The sequence below is a fragment of the Oenanthe melanoleuca genome, chromosome 2 (genome assembly GCF_029582105.1).
Source record: "Oenanthe melanoleuca isolate GR-GAL-2019-014 chromosome 2, OMel1.0, whole genome shotgun sequence".
Classification (NCBI taxonomy): domain Eukaryota; kingdom Metazoa; phylum Chordata; class Aves; order Passeriformes; family Muscicapidae; genus Oenanthe; species Oenanthe melanoleuca.
In genome coordinates, this window is record NC_079335.1 from 2,985,019 (window position 1) to 3,009,854 (window position 24,836).

Here is a 24,836-nt window from a genome sequence, read left to right on the forward strand (position 1 = left end):
CAACTCTGATCAGGCTTCTGGCAGCCTCAAGTGACTGCAGACCTCAGTTAAGGAAAGTGGTGGGATTCATTCATGTCTTATCACTTACCCATGCTGCTTATCTTTGTATCTTCTCAGCAATTTTGGGATTAGGGGAAGGGCTCCAGGTGGATGCTCCAGCCAGAGGACAGTGTACAGCTCGTGGGTTGACAGCAGAACTGATTTGTGGTTTTCTCTGTGCAGGAAGAATCATCCTGGAGAGCAAAAGGGCTCTAAGGAAAGGAAATCTGCCTGTCTCCATTTGAAACCCATGGAAGGAACAGACACTAAATTCCTAGAGGGCTTTAAGTAACTAGAGAGCCACAGTCTGTGTTTTGGTTCCTCCTGGATAAGGGGGGTTGGATGGGTGGCTTGGATGTCACAAGCAGCAGTAATTATGGTCTGGGTCTCACCCAGTGTTTGTGTTTTGTTCAGCTGGGAGAAGTCCTGAAACAAAAAAACAAACCAAGGCTTGGGATTTGGGATATCTGATGCTGACTGATTTCTCTCAATTAAATAATTAACACTGGATTGTAATGAATCCCTTTCCTTTTCCTGCCCCAGCCTGGAGCACTGCAGAGGGTTGTTGTGACCCAAGGACAGGATTTTAGATGTAATGAATTATCTCTAACTTTTAATTTCAATGGTTTTATTCAGAAAGCTATGGGATTATCAATTCAAATCACTCAAAAGCAGCTCAGAAGTTTGGAGTTGATGTGTGCCTCCTGTTCCTACCACAGCACACACCAACTGAGAGATTTTAGTGAGCTGACAAGGAGGGGAAAATCTCTTCCTACTCTATAACAGCTGAGCCATCACCATTTATCCAAGATCTCATGTGTCTGAAGTTCTCCAGATTTTCACTGTGCTCCAGAAGTCCATTTTCAGGTGAGCAAACTCTTCTGTTCTTTGGGAAGGAAAAGGAAAAAATTATATTTAGGATTTCTCCCTTTATCTTCTTGCATTTCACCCTGACCCTGTTTTGATGTAAAATCCTTTTATTTTAAAAGGAAAGGTCAGTCACATGCTTCAGTAGCATCTCTCCTGTGGTGCTTTGCTCTTTAATGGATATTGCTGCTGAATTCATTTAGGGAACTTGTCAGCTGGATCCATGTGCTCAACTTTTTGAGCTGTTGCATCAACTTAGCACACTTATCCATTTTGGATAAAAGCTTGTTTTTAAGCACCAAGGCTGCAAGGAAACACATTTGGGCTGCTCCATCTGCTTTGATGGTGCACTGAGTGTGACTTTCTCTGTTTTCTTTTCTTTCTGTGCCCCTACCTGCACAAATGCAATGTGATTTTCACCACATGATTTTAAATCTGTAATTTCCTACCCTGGTTACATTTACAATGGCTCGTGCTGAAGCAAGGCAACAGAGAATCAGCCTCTGGAATTTTTTATTCTGCACATGAGCCTCCATTCAGGGAGAGGAGAAACGTTATTGATCTTTCATCAGGTAATTTTCTTTCAAGCACCTGCATTGGACTCTTAACAGTAGTTCTTAAGCTGAATCCATTTTTCCCCTAGAGAACAAATTTGCTATCAGCAGCAGAGGTTGCTGATAAAGGGGCTCACAGTTTTCACATTTGAATGGATTGGAACTCTTGGATATTTCCCTTGGCCCTCCCTGTAAACAGAGAGTTCATTAAATGCCTCATCCATTGCCTTCTGCCAGCAGAAAGAGAGTCCTGCCTTACCTGGAACAAACCTCAGAGCCTGGTGATTTTAATGGACTTCCTCAGGTCTTTATTCTGTTTGTTTATTCTTTTATTATCTATTTGTACCCGTTTTTTACTAGGATCTCATTGAAGTTTAATTTTTATTTTTTTTTTGGATGACCAGTGGTGCATTTTAATTGTTGTGGAGGCACAAGTCCTCCTGGCCACAGCCTGAGGGATTTTGTCATGGACCAGGGATGGTGATTTGCACAACTCCTGTAATAGCAGTGCCTTTTGGGTGCTGGTGCAAAATTTATTGCCCCACAAAATGGGGTCTTCATTCACATGGCTGCTCCAGTGGGTGTTTTATGGGCCAATAAAGTGCCTTGTGTTTTTGTAATCTAAGTGCTCGTCTGCTTTATGGTCTGATGCCACTGGCAGGGTGGTGGGGAAGAGCAGCTTCTGGCAGGCTGGAAATTATGCATTATTGTCACCTGAGAGCCTGAAGGATCTTTAAAGTAATGAAATGTGGGGCTGATGAGCAGAGGAGTCTCACCAGTGGCATTTCTTTTAAGATTTTTGCCTGTTTTGGAAACGTAATCATTCCTGAAAAGAGACAGATACATCTATCTGCCTGCTAAATTAAAGTGTTGCTCAAAAAGCAGTGCCAGGCAGAGGGAACTGTAAGGTGAATGGAAAGGACAGTGAAGGAGAAAGGAAAGTATTTAAAGGTTTAGACTCTATATTTTGAGTGTGTTGCACTCTGTGCAGGATAAATATATTAATTTGCCTTGTACTTCACAGCTTGCCCTTATGTTCAGAAAGCTGCAGAGATGTCAGACTTAAAGAGGCACATGAAGTATAAGGGGTAGAGCAATAGGTGGCAAGTAGGCTGCTGAGATCCATTTCTCTTCCCAGCACAATTCCTTCCAGTTATCTCTGTGCTTTTGAGAACAAAGTGCAACATGAAAGCAAATAAAACCACAACAAAAAAAAAAAAATCATACTCTCAAGCAAACATATTTTAAAGCTGATTCCTGCCTTATGTTATGTTCACATTTTTCTGTTTTCCCATCTTCTGCTCAAAAAAAAAAAAAAATCTGAAAAAAATAGATCTTGGCACAAGTGCCTCAAGGGAGTGTGTTCAGAAAGTGCCAGCACTGTTACCAACATCGACTTTAATGCTTCACTTTGTACTTTAAAATGTCCCTTTCCTCCACTGACTGCCCTGTCTGCAGTGCACTGTTCTCCAAAACCCCTTCCAGCAGAGGAAGAGGTGGGGGAGAGAGCAAGAACAAAGCTGTGGAGCACCTGGTGTTTGCTCTTGCTGAGGAGTTGGGGGAGCTGCTCAGGAAGGTACAACAGATTCAGAGTGAGCAGAGAGCCCCAGCCCACAGCACATGGAGCAGTAAAAGGTCTCAGCAGCAGTGGAAGTGATCACCTTCAGGGTCATTAAGGTAATTTTGTTTTTTTTTTGTTTTTTTTTTCTGTCTGAAGCAGCAGCAGTTTGCCCCATTCTTCCCAATATTTTTGCACCAGGCAGGCTGAGAGCTCCAGGTCTGGCTCAGGACATGATGGTGGGTGTGAATGTGGGATGAATTTTAGGTGGGTGAGGAACTGGTTTGGACATTCCCTGTCAGGGAAAATGTGATCAGAGGACCAGAGTGAGAAGTCCTGGTGTCTTTCCCCAGCTGCTGGAGCTGGACAGGTGAGGGGTGGGAGGTGCTTTATAAATGTGGAGATGAAATGGGGCAGGAGGTCCTGTCCCAGCTCGGGTGATGTGGCTGGGGAAATGTTTTGGGAATGCAGAATCCCAGAACCACAGAGCAGGTGAGGCTGGAAGGGACCACAGTGGGGTCACCTGGTGTCACCTCCCTGCCCCAGCAGGGCCATCCCAGAGCACAGGCACAGGATTGTGTGCAGACAGTGCTGGGATATCTCCAGGGAGGGAGACTCTGGATGATTCCAGTGCTCAGGAGGTTCTGCCTCATGCCCAAGAACTTCCTGGGATCAGTTCCTGCCCGTTCCTCTTGTCCCAGAGCCTGGTCCTGCTCTGAGCCCTCCCTGCAGACACAGACTGACAGGGATGGGGTCCCCTCTCAGTCCCACCTTCTCGAGGCTGAACAGCCCCAGCTCCCTCAGCATTTTCTAATCAGAGATGTTCCAGTCTCCAAATCTTTCTCATCACCCTTCATGGCCCCATTCCAGGAGCTCCATGTCTCTCCTGCATGAGGAGCCAGAACTGGGCACAGCACTCACCTCCTCACCAGGGCTGAGGAGACTGCACAGGAATTTGGAATTGGGTATTGGAGTTTAGGAAGATTGATAATACCAAATATAGTAGCAAACTCTTGGTATGAAATAGTTTGGGTTTTTTTTTGTTTTGTTTTGTTGTTTTTTTTTTTTTTTTGTTTGTTTTGGTTTTTTTGGTGGATTTTAGGAATTAGAGAACTTCTGGATGGTGTTTGGTTTTGGTGAAGTTCATGTTGTTGGGGGTGTGGAAATGGTATGGAGGTAAAATTCAGTTCCTTCTCTGTAGGACATGTGAGAGAGAGGGTTGGGACCAGGGAGGTGAAATGTAGGAAATAAATAAAGCACAATAAGACTGTGTATTCTGGGGTCAGAAAGGGTCTGTCTGTTTAATGAGAGATCCAAAAGATGCTTTTCTGTTTAGAAGGATATGGACTCTATGGATGAGCCATGTTGGAAGCAGCACTTGTTTGTGAAGTTGCATTTAAATCCAAATACTTAAACCCAAAATCATCTTGTCCCACCTGAATGGAGTTTGGAGATGGAAAAGAAAGAGATTCCAGGAGAAACCCAACTTGTGGGATCCATAGTCATCTGTCTTGGAAGCCAAAAGCTATGCCACACCTCTGCCAGTGATGGTACCAAAGCAAATAAAATAGAGCAGGAATTGGCTAAATATTGGATTTCTTTCCATGTTGCTTCACTGTTAGTGGAGTTTGCATCATCCTCATCACCTGCTGTAAATACCAATCCATTTGCATTGCACAGACAGCTTAAATAATTGATATTTGCAGTGCAATATTTATTAACACCAGTGTGGGGGTTTATGAAGCCTTTTTACAATGCCTAAAAAGTGCATTTCTAACAAACCTGGTGCTGCTGCTCTGAAACTTTGTCTTCATACTCTTCATCAAGAAAACCAGTGTGAATAAAACCTTCCTCCAGTTTGCTCTGTGAACATTATGGTGACATTTCCTTCATTTATAATCTGGGATGGAATTTGGGTAACAAATGTGTTTCCTTTGCTGAGCTGCTTCCTCCTGAACATCACAGCACCTGATTCCTGCCCTGCTGCAGGGCTCTGGGAATTTCTCTGCTGGTTCTTAAAACTGACTTTCTTGGAGATGATAAACCACCTGGCTTTGCTCTTTGGACTGCAAAAGAATTGCTTGGTCATTGCCTTTCTGTTTAGATTTCCTGCTAGTCCAAGGGTGGACATTTTTCAGGGCTGTATGAGACAGCCTGTTTGCTCCACAGTGACAATTCCAGGGACACAATTGCTGCTAATGCCTTTTCCTTCTCACTTAAATCCTGATGGAGGAACCAGGTTTAGGCACATCACTTAATTTAAACATACACACAAGAGCATTTGTGCTTTAATGCCCCTAACTAGAAATACACAAATAACCACAGCCAGCTGAAAAGTGTCTGGAGCTGTTTGTTTGCCTTTGATTTCTTGCTCACTTCACCAAATAACAAAACTCATCTCAGTCGTTTGAGTGAAATGGATTCATTTTTCAATTAAAATTTCCTGGGTTTAAGCAATGTTGGGTTTTATGGTGGTTTTTTTTTTTTTTTAAATGAAATGTGTATTTTCTGGGATGAAAATGCCTACATCTCAGAAATTGATGTGATTTCTTCCCTTTTTGCAGATGTTTGCTCTGCTTGCTCTTGCCACTGAAAAAGTTTGGTGGCAAGAAAACACATGAAGCAGCAAAAGCAACTTTTAAAATCAAAATAAAGCCTAAAAAAAAAAGAAAATCTACATGTCTCTTCACCAAAACTTTTCACCCTCCAAGTCCTGGCTCTTTTATCAATGCTGGTTCCATTGTAATTTCTCAAGGAGAGCTGAAGCAATCGATCATTCATTCATTCTCACCAGTAAAGAACCCTTCATCTCTGCTTTCCCCAGTGCTCTGTCGAGTATTGAATGCATGTTAAATGCTAAAACCAAGAGAGGAGTGTGGCAAGTATAATGGACTGCATTAATCTGCAGTGCCATTTATCTCCTGTCCATTTGTCCCTGTCTTTCCTACATTCCTGTCTGTGTGTGTGCAGGGCACTTTCTGGCACATCAAAGCAATATTTGTCACTCTGTGCTGAAACACACAAGCTGATCTCTACAGGAGCATAAATTATGAGTAAACTTATTTAAGCAGATACATCAGTCACCAGTTTTATCTTCATGAAGTCCTTGGGATTTGTTATATTCTGGATTTTGAGTCTGTAGCTTCCAGCTCGTGTTCTGCAATGTTGTAAAGAAGGAGTTTGCATTTATTGGAGTCCACACACAAACAGATTTGAGGATAAAACTAAGAGAGCATCCACATCTCTGCCATTCCAGGGTGGGGAGACTTTTTTGTCATAGAGTCATCAAATGGTTTGGGTTGGAATGGACCTTAAAGATCACATAGCTCCAACCCCCCTGCCGTGGGCAGGGACACCTTCCACTTTCTAAAAGTTTCTAAAACTTTTACAGTTGTTTGTTTTTTGGTTTTTTTTTTGGTTTTTTTTCTCTGTATTTCTGGACTACAGGCATGACTCAGAAAGCCTTTAGTTCTCCCCATCTCTCCCTGCAAGTTGACTTAACTCCAGAGCCCTAAAAGCAACAACCCTGAGCTTTCCTTGTGTGGAAGTGGAAACATCAAATCATAGAATGGCTTGGGTTGGAAGAGACCCTAAAAATCATTGAGTCCCAGCCCAAGGAAGGAAGGAAGGAAGGCTGAGGTCCTTGAGCTGGGAAGGGAGGAAATCTGCTTTTTTTTGCAGAAATCTGGTGCAGGGGCTGTTTTACTTCAGCAGAACAAAATTACAATAATAGGTAAAAAGAAATATGCAGTTTATCAGCAAGTTAAAAAAAAAGTATAACAATCATGATCAGTAGGCACCAGGGTTCATCAAAATGAAATGATGACAAATTAAATTAATTTCTGCCTCTCATAAGCTAAGAGGCTTACTGCATAATGAAGGAGAGGGAGGTGTAATATATCTCAGTGCTGGCAGGGTGGTTACAAAGGATTCCAGGGGCTCTCCCATCAGGAAAGAAAGCAAAACTTTTAAAATTAAACCTTCCTTGGGAGTAGTATGGGTGGGAGAAAGAAAACCAACGTGAGAGGTGACTCATGGCAGTGACATTGTTGAGCTGCTTCCCGTGGGGTCCTGTTTTGAGAGCTTGACAGATGGAGTCTGAGGTGATGCTGAATTAATCTGTAGGTGATGCAGGGTTAAGGGGGTTCTCATAAATAGTTCTGCAGATAATTTAGTTGAAAAACACAAATCTGAATTGCTGGTAGAGGTTAATGAGTCACTAGCTGCCTGCAGCTGGTCAAATCCTGCAGGGAAGCAAGCACTCTCCTTATTTCAGTAATAACTGCTTCTTTATTTATGATTATTTAATTTTAAGAAGCCATGATAAAAAAGGTATTTAAAAATAGGTATTGAAAAAGCCATGAAAAATTTTGCTAAGGCTTGCACTTCTGTGATGAAATTTGTGAGGGCTGCTGACAGAAATCCCTGCCTTTGAATGCAGAAGCACTGAACAACAGAACTGCAAACGGTGTTCCTCTCCAGAGATGATATTTCACCCGTGTCAGGTGGGTTTGAAATACCTCCTCTGCTTTTCCCACACAGCCACAGACCATCCCCTAAGCTCCTGTAAGAAAAATAGTGCCACATCTCCTAATGCTTTCAAGTGACAGGCAAATTGGAAATCCATGATGCTTTTATTTTAGAATATTGTGTGGCTTGAAACCTGGAAGTAGCAGTGTGTATTTCTCCTGACTTTTACTCTGCTGGAAGATTTACACCTATGCAAAAGGGTTTGCTGACAGATCAGAATTAGAGCTCTTATTTTGCACTACTGTAAACTATTCCTCAACAGGCACAATTAGATCTTGAAGGAGAAAAAGTGGGGGGGAAAAAACTGGCTGAGAAAGTCAGTTTGAAGCAAGAATAAGCAGATTTAATGTTTCTTCTTTTGATGACTGTGACAATATATATGACAGTAAATATACTTCAGGGCTTGGTGAAAATTAGTGAAACAACCTAGGCCAGGTTGGGTGGGGCCCTGAGGAACCTGATCTAATGGGTGGCATCCCTGCTCATGGCACAGGGTTTGATCTTTAAGGTATAACCATCCTGTGAGACTGTGATTCTATGATTCTAAAAAAAATAACCTTTCCTCCTAGCTGGTCTTCCTGCTTTGTTTACATTTCTAATAAATGCTCAGAGGTAAGAGATGCCCCCTGCATTCATCATGCAGAAACAGAGCCACAGTCCTTGACAGGAAGGATGTGTGCTAATGCTTTTACAAACAATTCCATGGGTGAGGGGATGGGTTTTAACATCTTTGAAATGGGTCTTAATTAACTGCAGGGGTTGTTACAGAACCTGGACAGTTTGTCTTCTGGGACAAGCAGGTCTGCACAAGGCTGAGCTTCAACTTTGGGGTAAAATTCCAGTTCCAGGGGGATGTGTGGTGGATTGGGAAGGCTGCACCTCCCTGGAACCTCAGGGAACAGGGAAAGGAAGAGGGTGGGAGTTTTGGATGGAAGGAGCCTCACCCTCCAAAACCCAAGAGAGAAAACCCCGTGGGTGTGTGCCCCTGTGGCCTCTCTCCCTTTATCTGAATAAACTTGCAGGACTCTTCTGCTAAATCTTCACAGCATGATTTTCTGCCCTCCTGGAGAATGAGATTAGAGCTTCCTCGTGATGGGGAGAGAGGATGCAGACACTGATCTCACTGGTGACCAGGGACAGGAGCCAAGGGAAGGGCTGGAGCTGTCAGGGGAGGCTTTTGGGAGAAAGTTCTTCCCCACTGGAACACTCCCCAAGGAATGGTCCCAGCCCCAAGGCTGCCAGAGCTGAAGGAATGTTTGGACAAAGCTCTCAGGGTCAGGGTGGGTTGGTGGGGCCAGGAGTTGGGCTTGGGTGATCCTGGTGGGTCCCTTCCAGCTCAGGATGTTCTGGGACTCTGGTTCTGCTGTGGGATCATCCTGGCTGTGCAGGAGACATGGCTGGGTCCCCACTCAAGTGAGAATTCTCTGCAGCATTTGGGAGGAGCTACTGAAGATTAGAGTGGGAGCTTCAGACAGAGTTTATTAGAGAAGCTCCCATTGAGTCATGAGGTGCAGAGAGAACCCCTTTTCTAAACTAAAACCCCTTTGCTTTCTAAACTGCTCAGAGAGGAGCCTGGGGACAGCTGGATCCAGGCTTATCCCCAGTCAACAGTCTAAGTTTTTTGATTTTAATGATGGCAAATCATATATATGGAAATGGATTTTTTATTATGATAAATTAGACAAAACCCTCAATCTGAATTATTTACTACACAGTGTGAAAGCTAAAACTCCTATTACAGTCCCAGATAGGATAGTGCACTAAATCAAAGCAATATTAAAGAAATTATGTTAAAGTTACTAAAACTATCAATTGTTAGAGGGTGATGAAACTCACCCAGGCCAATGACTGAGGGCAAATCTTTTTCACTCAGCCACAAGGGACATCCTTGGGGTGCATCCTTTATCCAAAGGATGACTCTCCACACACACTCCAAGGAGGAATATGTCAGAAGAACCTCCCCTGTGGAAAGTGGGCTGGACTTTTATAGTTTTCAGGGGCTGGCTGCCAGTCCTGTGCCCCAGGTCAGCTCAGCAGCTCCTCTGCCAAATCTCTGCCTCACTGACAGGGTGCTGGTTTGAGGCTGCTGTGGCACATGGGTTTAAATGGGTTTTAATACAATTCAACACCAAAACCCAGCACATGGTGCCCCTCTCAGCCCACAATTGAAAAACAGGGATTTGTTTGAGGTTTTTCAGCACATTCCAGGACTTCATGCTAAAAGTGCTCCCCTCCACAGACCACAATGAATTTCCATTAGATTTCCTCTGTAGTTAAACACCTTTATGAGGTGAAAAAAGGGGAATAAAATCCTTGGGATCCATTGCTGTCCCTGTGGGCAATGCATGAAGTTTTATCTCCTTTTATTTGTGGTTTTCTGGGGCCTATCAGCTCCCACACCACCAGTCCTCCACAGAATCCATCTGTAAGACAGGAAGGAGATGTCCTGTGGTGCCAATCTCCCTCTGCATATTTGGTGCTCCCTTATGCATCTCTGTCTCCAGCAGCAATGCAATAAATGCAAATGCAGCTGCTCAACCTGCTGCTGGTTAAGCCACAGGTCCTGCAGCTCCATGCTCTGCTCAAAGCACTCTCATTTTTACCTCTTTTTGGGTAAGAAAACTGCAGTAAATATTGCAGCAGCTGTGAAAAATAGAAGTTTTGAGTTATGCTGAGCTATCTGGCTGTGCAGTTTCCCTGTGCTAAAGGGGATTCTGAATCTAATGGTGTTCAAACTCCTACAGCAAAGTTATCTTTAATCTGTACCCAAAAAACCTGTTATTGCTCTTCCATTAGGGATCAGATGAAAATAAAATAAGCTATATCTTGTTTTACAAGTGGAAATGGCATTTCCTGCTGGAGCTGGGAAACAAATATCTTTGGGATCATTGTAAGTATCAGCACAGTGAGGCAGAGAGAATTCCTTCTCTCGTTGGTGTTTGCTGCTGCACTTGGGGTCTGGTGATTTTTCCACTGGCTTGGTCATTCATCAAGTGTCCCAAAGCAGCAGCAGAGGCAGAGATTGGTGTCCCTGTGGAGAAGGGGAGCAGCCACTGCTGCATCTGCCTCTTTGCAGAGCTCCTTTTAAAGCTGGATGAATAAATTAGAGGGATGATGGTTCACAGGACAAACTGAGCAGCTGGGGGTGTGCTGGGCATTGCTCCTCCAGCAGAGGAAGCAGGGAGCTCACAGGAGCACTTTGGCATCTCCTGGATTATTTAGTGCATTGTCTTTTGTGCACACAGAAATGCTCAGCAGGAGATGTTCCTCCTCCTAAGAGATGCCCTCTCTGGTGTTTGCCCTTCCAGGGTTTGTTTTCAGAGCTGGAGACAGGTAAATCTTTTGCTACCTTTGTGTTTTAGGTACTTGGCAGCTCCACAGGTGGAGTATTAACTTACTGTTGTGTGGAGAACTCTTTTGAGAAGGAAATTTTATTCATCAGAGGCACCCCTTTAATTAACTTCCATGCTTCCATGGGGAGTGGAATATAAAGACTAATAATAATAATAATAATAATAATACTGTTAATACTACTAATAAAAACAACAACAACAACATATCTTGTTACCATTACAAATTAAAATAAAATACTGCAGGAAACAGTGTTTTGAGAGGGCTTTTTTTAAAAAATTAAGATTTTAATAACATTTACTGTAAATTAAATATAATCATTGTCTGACTCCTGAGTGCATCTCTGAGGCTGAAGAATAAGAAGTTAATTGTGCTGTGGGAAGTGCCAAAATCTAGCTCCAGCATGTTGGTTAAAGTACATTCTGAATTAAGAGGTGGAAGGCAGAACTTTAATTTTTTTCTACTCCTGCTCCCAGTTATTTTGCAGCAAAGTTCATGCCCAGCACGAATTTATTACATAAGATATCTAACATAAAATTTACATTACAATGCAAATGAAGAAGGCTTTATTTAACTTTAGAGATTGGGAAGGATCAGATACAAGAGCCTAACAAGCCATTTTACTTTGGGGATGGGGAATTACTGGTATGTAAATCCCTGAGTTGTTCTGTGGGCAGATAATTTAATGAGGTCAGCAAGATGGATGTCACCTCCAGCCAGCATCTTGCTTTCTGTTAAGAGGAATTAGGTATGGAAATCTAAGATTTGAATCTGCTGCTTACAGAATTCATGCATTTGGTGGCAAGATGTACTTGGTTTAGAGATTGGGATCAGGCTGGCTGTGCACTCCTGTGTGTTAGCAATGTGACAGGATTCAATTCCCAGCTCCCTCTCTTTCAATGGCAGTGTGGGATTCCTGTCTGTCATGGATATGACCTCTTCCATCTCAAATTAAAAGTTATGTGATTGCTCAGCTGGTGTGGTGAGTTCTGGGATCATCAGTAAGTGAAGTGCATTTTGATGAATGAACACAGAAATTGTATCTTAATTTAAATAAACAGAGGTAATAACTCATCATTGGATCTGGATTTGTCTTCATTTCTCCTTTTTGAATGGTGCCAAAGGAGTCCATGCTTTCTGTGTGAGTCAACTTCTGAATTCTTTTTCTGCAACTAAGAGATGTTCTCTTTCACTTGTGGGTACCTTGTATGAGCTCAAGGGTAATTTTATTTACTGTGGCACAGATTCCCAGAGAAGCTGTGGCTGCCCCATCCCTGGCAGTGCCCAAGACCAGGCAGGATGGGGTTTGGAGCAGCCTGGGACAGTGGAATGTGTCCCTGCCCATGGCAGGGGGTTGGAATTGGATGATCTGGGAGGTCCTTCCCATCCCAGACCATCCTGTGATTCCAGGATCCTGGACAGCTTTCCCAGCTGAGCTCTTTGCACAAATACATTGAAGTGGGGAAAAAACCAGCCAAAAATTGGATTAAGACCTCAACAAGAGAGGCCTTGATGAGTTTGTAGTTAAGGTTGTGTTTGGTAAAAGCTGTTTGGGGACTGGCCTCAATCTTCAAAGGAGGTGCTGGGAGAGTTGAAAATCCCAAAAGAGCTGCTCTCCACCAGAACTGACAGAGAAGAAGGAAGGAACTGAAAAGTCAGGACAAGTCATAGGTCTTCAGGACCAAGGCACCATAAATAGACATTTTTGACATTTTTTTAATCAAAAAACCTCATTTGACTTCAAATCTCACCACTCTAAAAAAAAAAAAAATAAAATGCACTTATAAACGAGTTTTTTGATGCAACTGGTGGCTCATGCTTCTATGTGTCCTCTAAGGGAGAGAAAACATCATTTTCTCCAGGTCTTTTGCAAGTATTTCTTTCGTTTTTGAACAAAACCTCATGGAAACCACTTCTTGCTGACTAAAAGGATATGAAGTGCTCTCTGGAGAAGCCTAGAAGCTGAGAGTGTTCTGTTGACCTTAGAAAACTTGAGAACTACTGGCCTGAGCTAATAAATACCTTTGGGAAGCATTTATGTCTCTTCCTCTTTGTTGGTATAGTCCCAAAGAGCCAAGCCAGCCACCAGTGCTTACGAGGAATAATGTGCTGGAATTTGGGGTGTAAAAGGGAGAGACACCCATGGCTGGAGGGGTGACTGGTTTGGCTCTGCTCCTGCCTGTTTCAGTGCTGGTAAAACACTGAAAAAAGCCCAAAATACCATGCTGTCCCTTCACCTCCCCAGTGCTTTCCTGGAGATACTGTGTCATTAAGGGGTAAATAAATTTGTCCTGCTCAATTTCAGATTTCTCTCCTGAGAACAATATTTTCCTGGTCAAGCCATCAGAAAACTCCCCAGTCCTGTCTCCTTCTGCTGTGCAACCTTTCCTTGAGAATTTGCAGTGCCAGCCATCTGTGATGGCCTTGTTCCCTGTCCACCCCCTGTTTCCACCTTATCACTTCCCTTTGAATGGTTCACCTGACAGCAGGAAGAACATTTTGGGCACCTCCTTCCCAGTATTTCCTTCTGGCTTCCATTGCTGGTCAAGACCCAGGATTCCTGTGCCTGTGTGTGCTGCTGCTGTTGTGTTGTCTCAATTGCTCTGCAGCTTGATAGATTTCTCCAAGTGTCTCATTATGCAATTAATTTCAATTGCAATTCCCATCATCTCTTCCCTTCTGCAGGCACGCCACCCAGCAGGAGACTAATAAAACCATCACGACTAGCACCAAAGCCATCAAGCAGCTGTCTGAGGTTGTCAGAGGCTCATCCAGGGTATGTGTCAGTCAAGATGCTGTTGGGGGAGAATGATGGGGCTTGTGGAAGGAGGAATAATGAAAATCAGAAGTGGCAGTGGGTGCTTTATGCTCTGTGTCTTGCTATAACTTCCTTTCCTCCCAAGCAAGTGCAGTTTTCACTTATAAATGACCCAGAGGAAAACAGCTGCAGACACCAGCTCTCCTCCCAAAACTGGCTCAAGTGGAATTGGAAATCAAGAGCTCAGCAAAAGAGCCTTTGGCCAGTTCACATCTCTGAGTCTGTAAAAATATTGCAGCAATCATCTGGCTTCACATGAGTTTGGCATTTGTTAAAGACTCAGTTGTGGGTGCACAGGGTGCAGGTGAGTTTGGCAATGTGTTAAGTGTCTGAAAAGCCAAAGCCATGGAATATGTCTGGATATTCACTGATTCAGTGCTGTGTGCTACTGCAAAGGCAGCTTTGGGGATAGATAAATACAGGCTGTGGCCAGAGCAGGACTTTAAATTAGAATTTCCAGTTTACCCCAGAAAATCCCATCTGTTTTTTGTGCAGACTGGGCTGCCATCTGTAGGTTCAACTCATATGGGCATCAGTTTCACAGGGTATAAATGATCCCCATCCCATTGTCCCCAGTGCAAAGACTGGACTAACAGAAAGTTTTTGACCTTCCAGCAATGATTTTATACCTAGATGTTATTGCTGACTTTGGCCCATGATGTGCATTGTGGGCAAGAACACAAGCAAACAAAAAGTGGGGACCAGATTCCAGCTGGTGTGAGGGTTAAAGGAGAATTTTCACCCACGTAACATTCAGCACCTGAAAGGAAAATAAGGACAATTCTGCTTTATTTCTGTTAAACTCTTGCTTCCAGCATCCATATGGTTTCTAAGTCAGGAACTTTCCTGAGTTCATGTTTTATTCTCACTCACTACCTGCCATTTTCCAAAGTCCTGTATTACTTCAGCTCTGTTCTCACTGCCCTTCCACCTAGAAATAAGACTGCTCTGAACACACAACTCATCTCTGACCAAGTGCTTTTTACAGCCTGGATTTATGGCACTTACCAACAGGCAGTTGAGATAAGGATTTAAAACTTGGGGCACCTGAGGCTACCTTGGTAAGCTGTGAAGGACCATGTGCATTTCAGCCTAACAAAAAAAAAAATAGAATGGGTAATGGTCTACTCCAGAGGATGGGGAGGGAAGCCTGGAATGACAGTTTCCACATGTAGACATCAAGATTAACACAAGAATAATTTTTAACATATTGCTTTGACTAGTGATGGATGGCAAGGACTGTTTTGTGTTTTTATTTTCTTGTTTTCTTGCATAATTACATCTGAGCTTGATGAAACAAAAGATGCTGCCTTGGAGACATGGGGATCTGGGCTTTTTTTTTTTTTTTTTTTTTTTTTTCCCTGATTCCAGGCTCCATTTTGTGACATAAATTGGGTCCAAAGGGGAATCAGGCAAGGTCACATTAAGCCAAATCACAGTTCCACACAAGAATGTCATTATTTGCCCTTGAAGCCAATGGGGACTATCAGGAGAAGAGGTTTCACTGTCATGGGGAGAAGCATGCAAAGTGGAAGGGAAATATTTAAGAGCTGAAGGAAATAGACACAGAAACATTTTCAGTAATATGAGGAATAAACTTGCTGTTCTCTATTACATTATATAATAACTTTTTTCTGCTCACTGGTCAATTAATTGAACTTTTTTTTTTTTTTAACTCTTCTAACAGTGGAGTTTTAGTAATTAAACCTACAAATTTTGATAGAAAGCCTGTAGCCCCTGTCCCTTACATAGAATGAATTGTTCTGGTGGATATTGGCTGCTGGTCAGTAAGTCCCTCTTGGGAACCTGAGCAGCACTGCAAACTCTCCTCCCATAAAATTACTCACAGCATGAAAAGCCTTACAGAGCTTTATAGTTAGTCCTCACCAATCCATTTTTCTGTGGATTGCTTTGCATGCACACACAGGAAAAAAAAAGGATTTTTTTCCCCCCTTTTTTCCTTATTTTCCACCAGTAATGCACTGCCAACAAGATGCAATATGGGACTTTCTCTGACTTCCCATAAATCACCCAGTGCTGCTGGAGGTATTGGAGTCAGGATGCCCAGCTGAGGAAATTGATAGTATTGCAGGAGCAAAGATGCTGCTCTAAGTGGATCAGTGTGCTACAAGGCAGGAGACTGATGGAAAATGGCTCTTTTAGGGCTTGATTCCAAACTAACCTCAAAGGATGCAAACAGAGAGGTAGATCTGGAATTCCATTTTTTGGTAGGAGCATAAGATCAGCTCTCCAGGGTGACAATCTTATCTTATTTTGCATGTGGAACAAACATAAGGTTTATGGATCTTTATCTGTAGAATGGGAATAATGATACTTGCCTTGCTCTAAAAATGGTTTAAAATCTTTAGATGAAGAACTGGGATATTCTTCTGTGTGTGAAAATACTGCCATTAAAATTAAAAATGCTTATCCCATCCTTTATAAAATCTACTCTTGTAATCCCAAGCATTTTTCTGAAACAGCTGAAATGACTGGAAAGTGAACATTTCTGCTCAGTAGCTTTAGTGTAGATTGGGTTTTGTTTTCCACTTGTATTTTAATGTGACATCTCACTTCCTTGCAGCATTTCCCTCTGTACAATCTGCACATGTGAGCTCCTGCACATGTGAAATCTGAAATCCAGGGTGTAGAACAGTTCCAGGGAACTGTTTGGGTTTGGTCATTCCCTCTGAGAGCAGAGATTTGGAAGCATGTTGGGTATTTACATCCCAACACACAGGCTGTGTCCTTCCTTCCAATAACAGTTTTGTAGTTTTGTTTTGTTTTTTTGTTTTTTTTTTTTTTTTTTTTTTGAACATAGATTGAAAACTTGCTGGAGCAAGCTCCAGCCATAAAGGTAGTGACATTTGGGTTCCTGTTTTGGAAAACATGAAGATAAGCTGGTGTCTGACAGTCAGACCAAGGAGAGGGGATGTTGTGGCTGATTGATTTCTCAAGTCCAGTAAATCTCCCAAATGAGGTGACCAACTCTATCATGATTTATCACCTGGAAAAACAACTTTTTATAGAAAGATCCCTTCAGTTATTTTCTCCAACACTGCCTTGAATATCCAAAGTGGCATTTTTAAAATTTAACTTGGCCTGAAAGACCAAATAATCACATTTCCTAAAATAAAATCCCATTGCATCCTGGCAGCCCCAGTGTGACAGATTCTTTTAGGATCCCATTTGTGCCCATTTTATTTATTTGGTGGACAATTTCCCATGGTTGCAGATAGAGCCTACTGCTGGATTTATCCCTAACAGACCTGCTAACCATCTTTTTTTTTTTTTTTCCAACACAGCAAGAACGGCTGCAGCTGGACAGGCTGAAGAACCAGCTCTCAGATGCCATCCAGAGATATGGAGCTGTGCAGAAAGTGAGTGTCTCTCTGGCTTCCACACTCCCATCTGGGAATTTGTGTTAAGTGTGAGTGTAATTCCCAGGAGCCTGGAGCATCTCCACAGGGCTGCTGATGAATAGTTTCCTCCCTCTTTTCTTTCTTTGTCAGTCAAGCATCAAAGTGTCATAGAGTTAAGGTTGGAAAAAACTTCTGAGATCATCAAATTCAGCCATCAGCCCAGCAGCACCTGGACCATGTCCTGAAGGGCCATGTCCACACATTTACTGAGCACTTGCAGGGATGGTGTGTCCACTGGGCAGCCTGTCCCAGTGCTTGACAAGCAGAAATGTCCCCAAATATCCAACCTAAACCCCCCTGGGGCAGCTTGAGGCCATTTCCTCTTGTCCTGTCCCTTGTTCCCTGGGAGAAGATGTTGTCCCTCACCTGGCTACCCCCTCCTGTCAGGGACTTGCACAGAGTGAGGTCTCCTTTGAGCCTTCTTTTCTCCAGGCTCAGCCCCCCCAGCTCCCCCAGCTCCTCCTCACCAGACTTTGCTCCAGCCCCTTCCCCAGCTCCATTCTCTCCTCTGGACATGCTCCAGCCCCTTCCCCAGCTCCATTCTCTCCTCTGGACATGCTCCAGCCCCTTTCCCAGCTCCATTCTCTCCTCTGGACATGCTCCAGCCCCTTCCCCAGCTCCATTCTCTCTTCTGGACATGCTCCAGCCCCTTTCTCAGCTCCATTCTCTCCTCTGGACATGCTCCAGCCCCTTTCTCAGCTCCATTCTCTGCTCTGGACATGCTCCAGCCCCTTTCTCAGCTCCATTCTCTCCTCTGGACATGCTCCAGCCCCTTTCTCAGCTCCATTCTCTGCCCTGGACATGCTCCAGCCCCTTTCTCAGCTCCATTCTCTCCTCTGGACATGCTCCAGCCCCTTCCCCAGCTCCATTCTCTCCTCTGGACATGCTCCAGCCCCTCCATGTCCTTCTTGTTGGGAGTGGCCCAAAACTGACCCCAGGATTTGAGGTGTGGCCTCCCCAGTGCTGGGTTCATTGGGAATATTCCCCCTGGCTTTGCTGTGATGTTATTTTGGTGTGCTTCCACTCTCAGGGGAGAAAGAGAGGTGATTGCACAGTTCACCTTTTCTGCTGGCAGAAATGTGCAGGCAGCACTGATAATTCAAATGTTACCCCATCTCCTGGCTCTGCTTTGGCTGTGTCAGAAAGTTTCCAGGCACATCTTGTGGCTGGGAATGTGTCACCAAGATCAAGCTGTTTAATAAAACAAACAAAGCCTGAACTCTTCATTTGCTTCTTGCTCACCCTCTTTCCCCTGGGGAGGCTCTGCTGATGAGCAGATTTTTTTTGCTTTTAAACACTGTAATAATGGCTTAAATTTAGCATCCCCAAACTGCTTCCCTCCCTGGCAGGGCAAGTTAGGAGATATATCTGGATTAATCAAAATACAACCTGGGCAACTCTGGTGGCTTTTGTTTATCACTTTAATGGCTCTGACGCATGCCTGCAACAATGGGAAGGATATATTGTAATTATAGAGGTGTAATGAAATTTGTCTGGCAACATGCACTTAATAATGTGTCTCTATTAGAAACACTCTGGACTGATTGATTTCCCAGCACTTGCTGCCTGTGCCTTAAGAATTAAATAAATAAATAGATGTACATAAAATTGCAGCTCAACAGCACTACTGTCGTGTAATAGAATTGCATCATCTCTAGTGCTGCTTCATTTTAATTTAATTTTAAATTTAATTTTAAATTATTTACCTGTCCTATTCAAGGAACTGAATGTGGGGTCTTTAAGTGAAATTCTGTTATGTGTTAAATGAGAATTTGGAATTATTTGGGTAAAAAGCTCCACTGCCATGTACACACAAACATCTTTTTATGCTTTTTTCCCCCTAATGTGCATGAGCACAGCCCATCTGAACTGTACATCTAGGTTGGATTTCTTTTATTTTAAAAACTGTCATCAATTCAGAAGTGCCAAAATTAACCACTGCAGCTTGTGAGTGCCCGGCTGCATCAGGAAAACAATCTGAGTGATAAATTGCTACTTATCCACATCCTAGCTGTCATTCCTTAAATGCCTCTTTCAGTTTTGATAACCTTGTCATTCTGGAAGCTTTGAAGACTTTTAATGCCTGCAAGACTGAACTTTTCAATGCTTTTATACTCCCTTGTTTTTCTACAGAGTAAGAGCTTTCTCTGTGTCCTTTTCTTTAGAAAGCAGAAGAAAATAGCTTCATGTGATTCCTTCCTTAAATATTTGGACTCTGTTTTGTGAGCCATTTTCCCTCTGATTTTTTTTTTTCTTTTCCTTTTAACAGAAAATAGCAGAGAAATCCAAAGCTTTGCTCCCTACTGGGCAGAGAAGCACCAAACAGGTAAGTTCAGGTGTGTCTCTGTGTTTGGAAGTAAGTACAGTGCTAAAAGCTGTTTTCTAACCCCACAAATGATGCTGAAGGGCTTGGAGCTCCTCCACTGCCTACACTGAAGCCAGTGAGGTGTTTTTCCTACAGAGATGTGTGACGTCTTTGGAGGTGGAAGATTCAGGGAAAAAAAGACTTATATAAGACATATTTAATTATTCTCTGCTTTTCTGTCCTCATGGGGCCTTTTTTCCATTCTTGATGGGAGTTTTGTCTGCTATGAAACAGATCAAAAAGCAGTCCTACACCCCCTTTTCCTGGAAGCTGGGCTTGTAGGTGCAGTAAAATCACATTCCAAGAACAATTTCATAGCAGAAATTATGAAGAGTTTTTATCAAACCTGTCCCCAGTTTTAAGAGGGACTATGTATTCTGTTTTCTTTGGCTGCATTGCACTATGGTGAGCTATTATATATATATATGCAAATTAAGCCTTTTTCTTCTTTTTTAGCCCATATTAGGAATTTTTTCAGTGAATAAATATTACATAGAATCAGAGTATATATATTTATTCTGATTTGTGTATGCATATTCATATATACTCTGATTACTCCATATATGATGCACATATTCATTTTCATATGTACATGCATGTGAATATATATAAAATATAATTAGATGCATTTGTGCCAGTAACATATGCAAATTATTAATACTGTACAGATATCTTTGTGTAAGTGTATATGTATATATGTATATGTATATATATGTATATATACAGAAAAATGTATAGCCTTTCATAAATAGTAATGCAAAATACTATAGATTTAATAGATTTCTTAAACACACACACATACACACAGATATTAAATTTAATAGATTTCTTACACACACATACTCACAGATATTAAATTTAATAGATTTCTCAAACACACACACATACACACAGATATTAAATCTATAGTATTTTGCATTGCTATTTATGAAAGTCTATACATTTTTCTGTATATATACATATATATACATATATACATATACATATACACTTACACAAAGATATCTTTACAGTATTAAGAAATCTCCACAGATTTCCAAGAGAGGTTTGATGCCAGGAGATCCTTTGGCTGAAGTAAGGCTCCAACAGATATTAGGTTGGCCTCTTAAATCCCACATGCTAAGAAACTTGTAGGCATTTTCAGCTGGTACTGTGCCACCAAAACCCAGAACTCTATGTCTAATTTCAGTGATTATTTCTGATTTTTTTATTGCTTTTTATCATTTAAGGGGCATTCAGCAAGTTTTCTGCTCTCCTAATGACTTTTCTCTCCCTGCCTTGTGCCACCTGGTTTTTTATAAACTCTTTAGTGTATATAAGAAGTAGTTGTACTTTGTAACTTTTAATTGATGTTTCTCTGTAAAAAAGAGTGGAATGGTGCCACTGAAGACCCCACCATTAGTGCAGATAAATGGACCAAAGCTTTAATATTAACTAAGTTTTAAGCAATTACAATTCTGCTTTAGACCTCGTTGCTTGGTTTAGGTGTCAGTGAAATGAACATAAGATACCAAAGGGCTGATGAATTCCTTTATCCAGAGTGAGTGTTCCCACTGCTACCTTTGGAGAGATTGAGCACAGATGTTACTTTTCAGCTCTGTGTTTATAAAAATTAACAGTCTGGTTTTGTCCACCAGCTGGTGATCTGTGTTCAACAGGGGCATAAATAACAAATCCTTTAACTGTGGTAAAGTCCCACATAAATCAAATATTTATTGGGCCATTTTGTGCAAATTAACTGTGATTTGTTTGCATGCTGCCTGTACTGCATCACTTCTTGGGCTTTTAACCAATTTTTGTTTGACTGCTGTTGGTGGAGTGGGTTGCAGGGAAGGGAACATCTCTGTTCTTTCCTGGACTGCCATGTGGTGGCATGGCCATGGATGCTCCACAGGATGTGGGACACTGCTGCCATTAACCAGTGCAAATGGAATGAAGAGTGCTAATTACTGCTAATTGTTGGCACTGGGAGCAAGCCTGGATGAAACCAGATTTTTGGTATGTTGAAATTGCTTAATGACTCCAAAAACAACTTTCTTTGGAAGTAAACAGAGTTTTAATATGGGGAAAAAAGATTAAGATACCAGGCAAAAATACTCAAATCTTTAAGTGAGTAATGGTGGGGTGGGAGCAAAAGGAGGCTGGAGGAAAAATGGGACAGAGAAAACCCTGTGTGCCTTAAACCAGGTAGGAATCTAACCACTGGGAGATTGTAGCAGGATCAGGTTGGTGTGGGCCAGGCAGAATCAGCAGAAATTTGATTAAACTGGATCAGCTCAGGTTGTTTTCTTTGCAGCTGTTGCTTGCAGGTGAGGTGAAGTGGTTCTGGTGGATTACAAAAAAAGGAGGTTGTAGCATGTCCTGGCTGAGTGAAATAGGCTTGATCACACCCAAGAGCATCTTTTTCATGCAGTGACACTTCCTTGGGCTGGGGACACACAAGCCTTCATGCAAGGAAAGGATGAAAATCAATTCACATCTGCTTCAGCTTCCCTGTACATTGCAGCTTCACATCTCTTCTCCCTCCCTCAAGTACAAGAAGGAGAAAAATTAAAGGTGTAAAACCTGCTGAAGGCAATGCAGTGGTGTGCTTAGTTTTAACTTATTATTATTATTTTTCCAGCAGCAGATTGGCCAGGACATACAAATTTATGGTTCCCACAGGAACTGTAACCTGACCACTATGTGCATATATTAAGGCATTAAAGTTAACACCCTATAGAGTAATGCAAAACACTACATATGTTCAGGAGATCTGATTTATGGGCCTTGTGAAGCTGCACAGTGACTTGGTGCAGATCCAGCCTTGATTCAAGCTTGCCTGCAGGGCTTTGTTCTCTTTTATTTATCCTTTAATTTATTGCAGCAAATTGTAGGAGGTCTGAAGAATACTCGTTTTTCTGGATGCCTGTCCCTATACTTCTCTCCCACTGGTGAGTGGGACAGGTGAGATGCTGAGTAACACAAGCACTAATAATTTCCCTTTAGGGAGTAATTGATTCCCTAGAACCATGTAACAGGTAAAAATTGCCATGAGAAGCCTTGGGAAAATTAGTTTCCTGCCCATTGTGGTTTGTTGTAAGTACTCTTTAATTGAGTTTATTTGTTTATAAAGGCAAAATAAAGGCATTGATCCAAAACTCCTTGAAGCCTGAAGTTATATAAATTCTTAATCAAATATATGTTTGTAGGAATGTGTTTGTGTATAGACAAATCAATGGAGTTCTATAGGGGCATATATTGAAAGACACAACTTTTTACTACACTCAATGATCATTGTTGAACTTGCCTTGTGGCAACAATTAAAAAAAAGGAAAAAAGCCCTTTCCCTTGAATCTGTGAATGTAATTCTAAGTCTTCACCTACTGGACAAAATGAGACCTCAAAAAGCCTGTTAAGGGGAATTTTGGAAGGTAGTTTCCAGTTTTTGGGAATTGCTGGTGCAGCCTACAGCAGAGACAGGATTTGGGTAAAATCCATCCCACAGTGGATATAATATGATAATGTTCTAATGGCACAGAATAGATTATCCATAATATTAAAATAATTATTGGTAGACTCTGGAAAATCCACAACTGAGCAAATAACGTCTCTGAGCACAGGAGATGAAAAGAACCCTTCTTTTAAATTTTTTTATAATCATCATGCATCCAACTTCATTTGCTTCTGATAGAAAGAATCTATCAGATTTTTTATCTATGTTTTTGTGCCCATGGTTGGATGAGCTCAAGTGATGGGGCTTGGAGCAACCTGAGACAGTGGAAGGTGCCCCTGCCCATGGCAGAGGGTTGGACAAGATGATCTTTAAGGTCCCTTCCAACCCAAACCATTCTGTGATTCTCTGCAATTCTCTCTTGTCCACTAAAGGGGAGGAAAGTGGGTTTTTCTCAGCATGCAGACTTTGTGGGTGGTTCCCCCAAGGGAGTGGGAGAAGGGGAAGCACAGCTCTGTTTTAGCTGGGAAATGAGTTTTTATCAAAAACCACATCAAAAATCTGAACAGACCTTTTTTTGTTTGTTTGGTTGGTTGGTTGGTTTGTGGGGTTTTTTGGTTTTTTTAAAGAAACTTTCCCAGCAAGATTTAGAAATTGAAATTACAGTAATTGTCATGGTGCAATGGCATCCCTCTTCATTTCCTGCTGCTCATGGGGAGAGGAAAGGATAATTACTGCTCTGGAGCATGGCAGTTGCCAAAAAGATGCCTTTGTTTCTTATTCTATAGGTCTATTTTACCCATTTCTCAAAGGTCAGTAAATTATATTTTTTAGGAGCACAAAGATGGCTATTAAATGTCTATTTGCATATACAAGCTTTTTTTTTTTTTTTTACACCTTTTTTCTCATGACTGCATCAATTTATTCTTGCTTTAAATGGACTTCCTTCCCACAGGAAGCATAATTTCTCCCTTTCTTCCTGTGTTTATGAAGTTGTTCTTTTTATGTGATTAGAGTAAAATTCTCATTTTGGGGGCAGCAAGATCCAGTCGTTGGCTTTATGGAAGAATAACTTTTTTTGGCAGTAATGTCTGCATAAACTGCATCTATGTTTGTGAGTGTGTAATGACTTTGGTTATTTGGGCTTCTATTTTTACCAGGTCCTTGTCAGGGTAGGTGTTGTATAATCACAGCTACAAGGCTGTGCCACCCTGAGCATCCATACCTGGATGCAGGAAAGGCTGTGGATGTTGAGTACCTGGATTTCAGCCAGGCCTTTGACACTGCCTGGTACAGCATTCCCTGGAAAAGCTGCAGCCTGTGGCTTGGGCAGGAGCACTCTGTGCTGGGTTAAGAATTGGATGGATGGCCACGCCCAGGGAGTGCTGGTGAACGGTGCTGCATCCAGCTGGGATCAGTCACCAGTGCTGTCCCCCAGGGGTCTGTGCTGGGGCCAGTCCTGTTCAATATTTTTACTGATTGCATGGATGAGGGTAGTGCAGATGACACTGAGCTGGGAGTGTGTCCATCTGCTGGAAGGGAGGAGGGCTCTGCAGAGAGACCTGGAATGGTTGGATGGATGGAACAATCTAATGGGATGAAGTTTAGTAAATCCAAGTGCTGAGTCCTGAATTTTGGCCACAATAACCCCCTGCAATGTTACAGGTGGGGAGGGTGTGGCTGGGCAGAAAGGGACCTGGGGCACTGCTGGACAGCAGCTGGACATGACCAGCAGAGTGCCCTGGTGGCCAAAGCCAATGGCCCCTGGCCTGGATCAGGAATGGTGTGGCCAGCAGGAGCAGGGAGGTCATTCTTGCCCTGGACTCAGCACTGGTGAGGCCACACCCTGAGTGCTGTGTCCAGTTCTGGCCCCTCAGTTTGGGAAGGACGTTGAGACGC

At 42.4% G+C, this 24,836-nt stretch overlaps 1 protein-coding gene across 9 annotated transcripts in view; it reads left to right on the forward strand.

The window, feature by feature from the left end:
- TSNARE1 (t-SNARE domain containing 1) overlaps positions 1-24,836 on the forward strand; it is a 448,668-nt gene that overhangs the window by 186,918 nt on the left and 236,914 nt on the right. For all 9 annotated transcript variants that reach the window (XM_056484958.1, XM_056484963.1, XM_056484964.1 and 6 more), the window contains 3 exons: positions 13,585-13,675; positions 17,023-17,097; positions 19,409-19,465. In XM_056484958.1, coding sequence (XP_056340933.1) covers positions 13,585-13,675; positions 17,023-17,097; positions 19,409-19,465 — 223 coding nt within the window. The remainder of the gene's footprint in view (positions 1-13,584; positions 13,676-17,022; positions 17,098-19,408; positions 19,466-24,836) is intronic.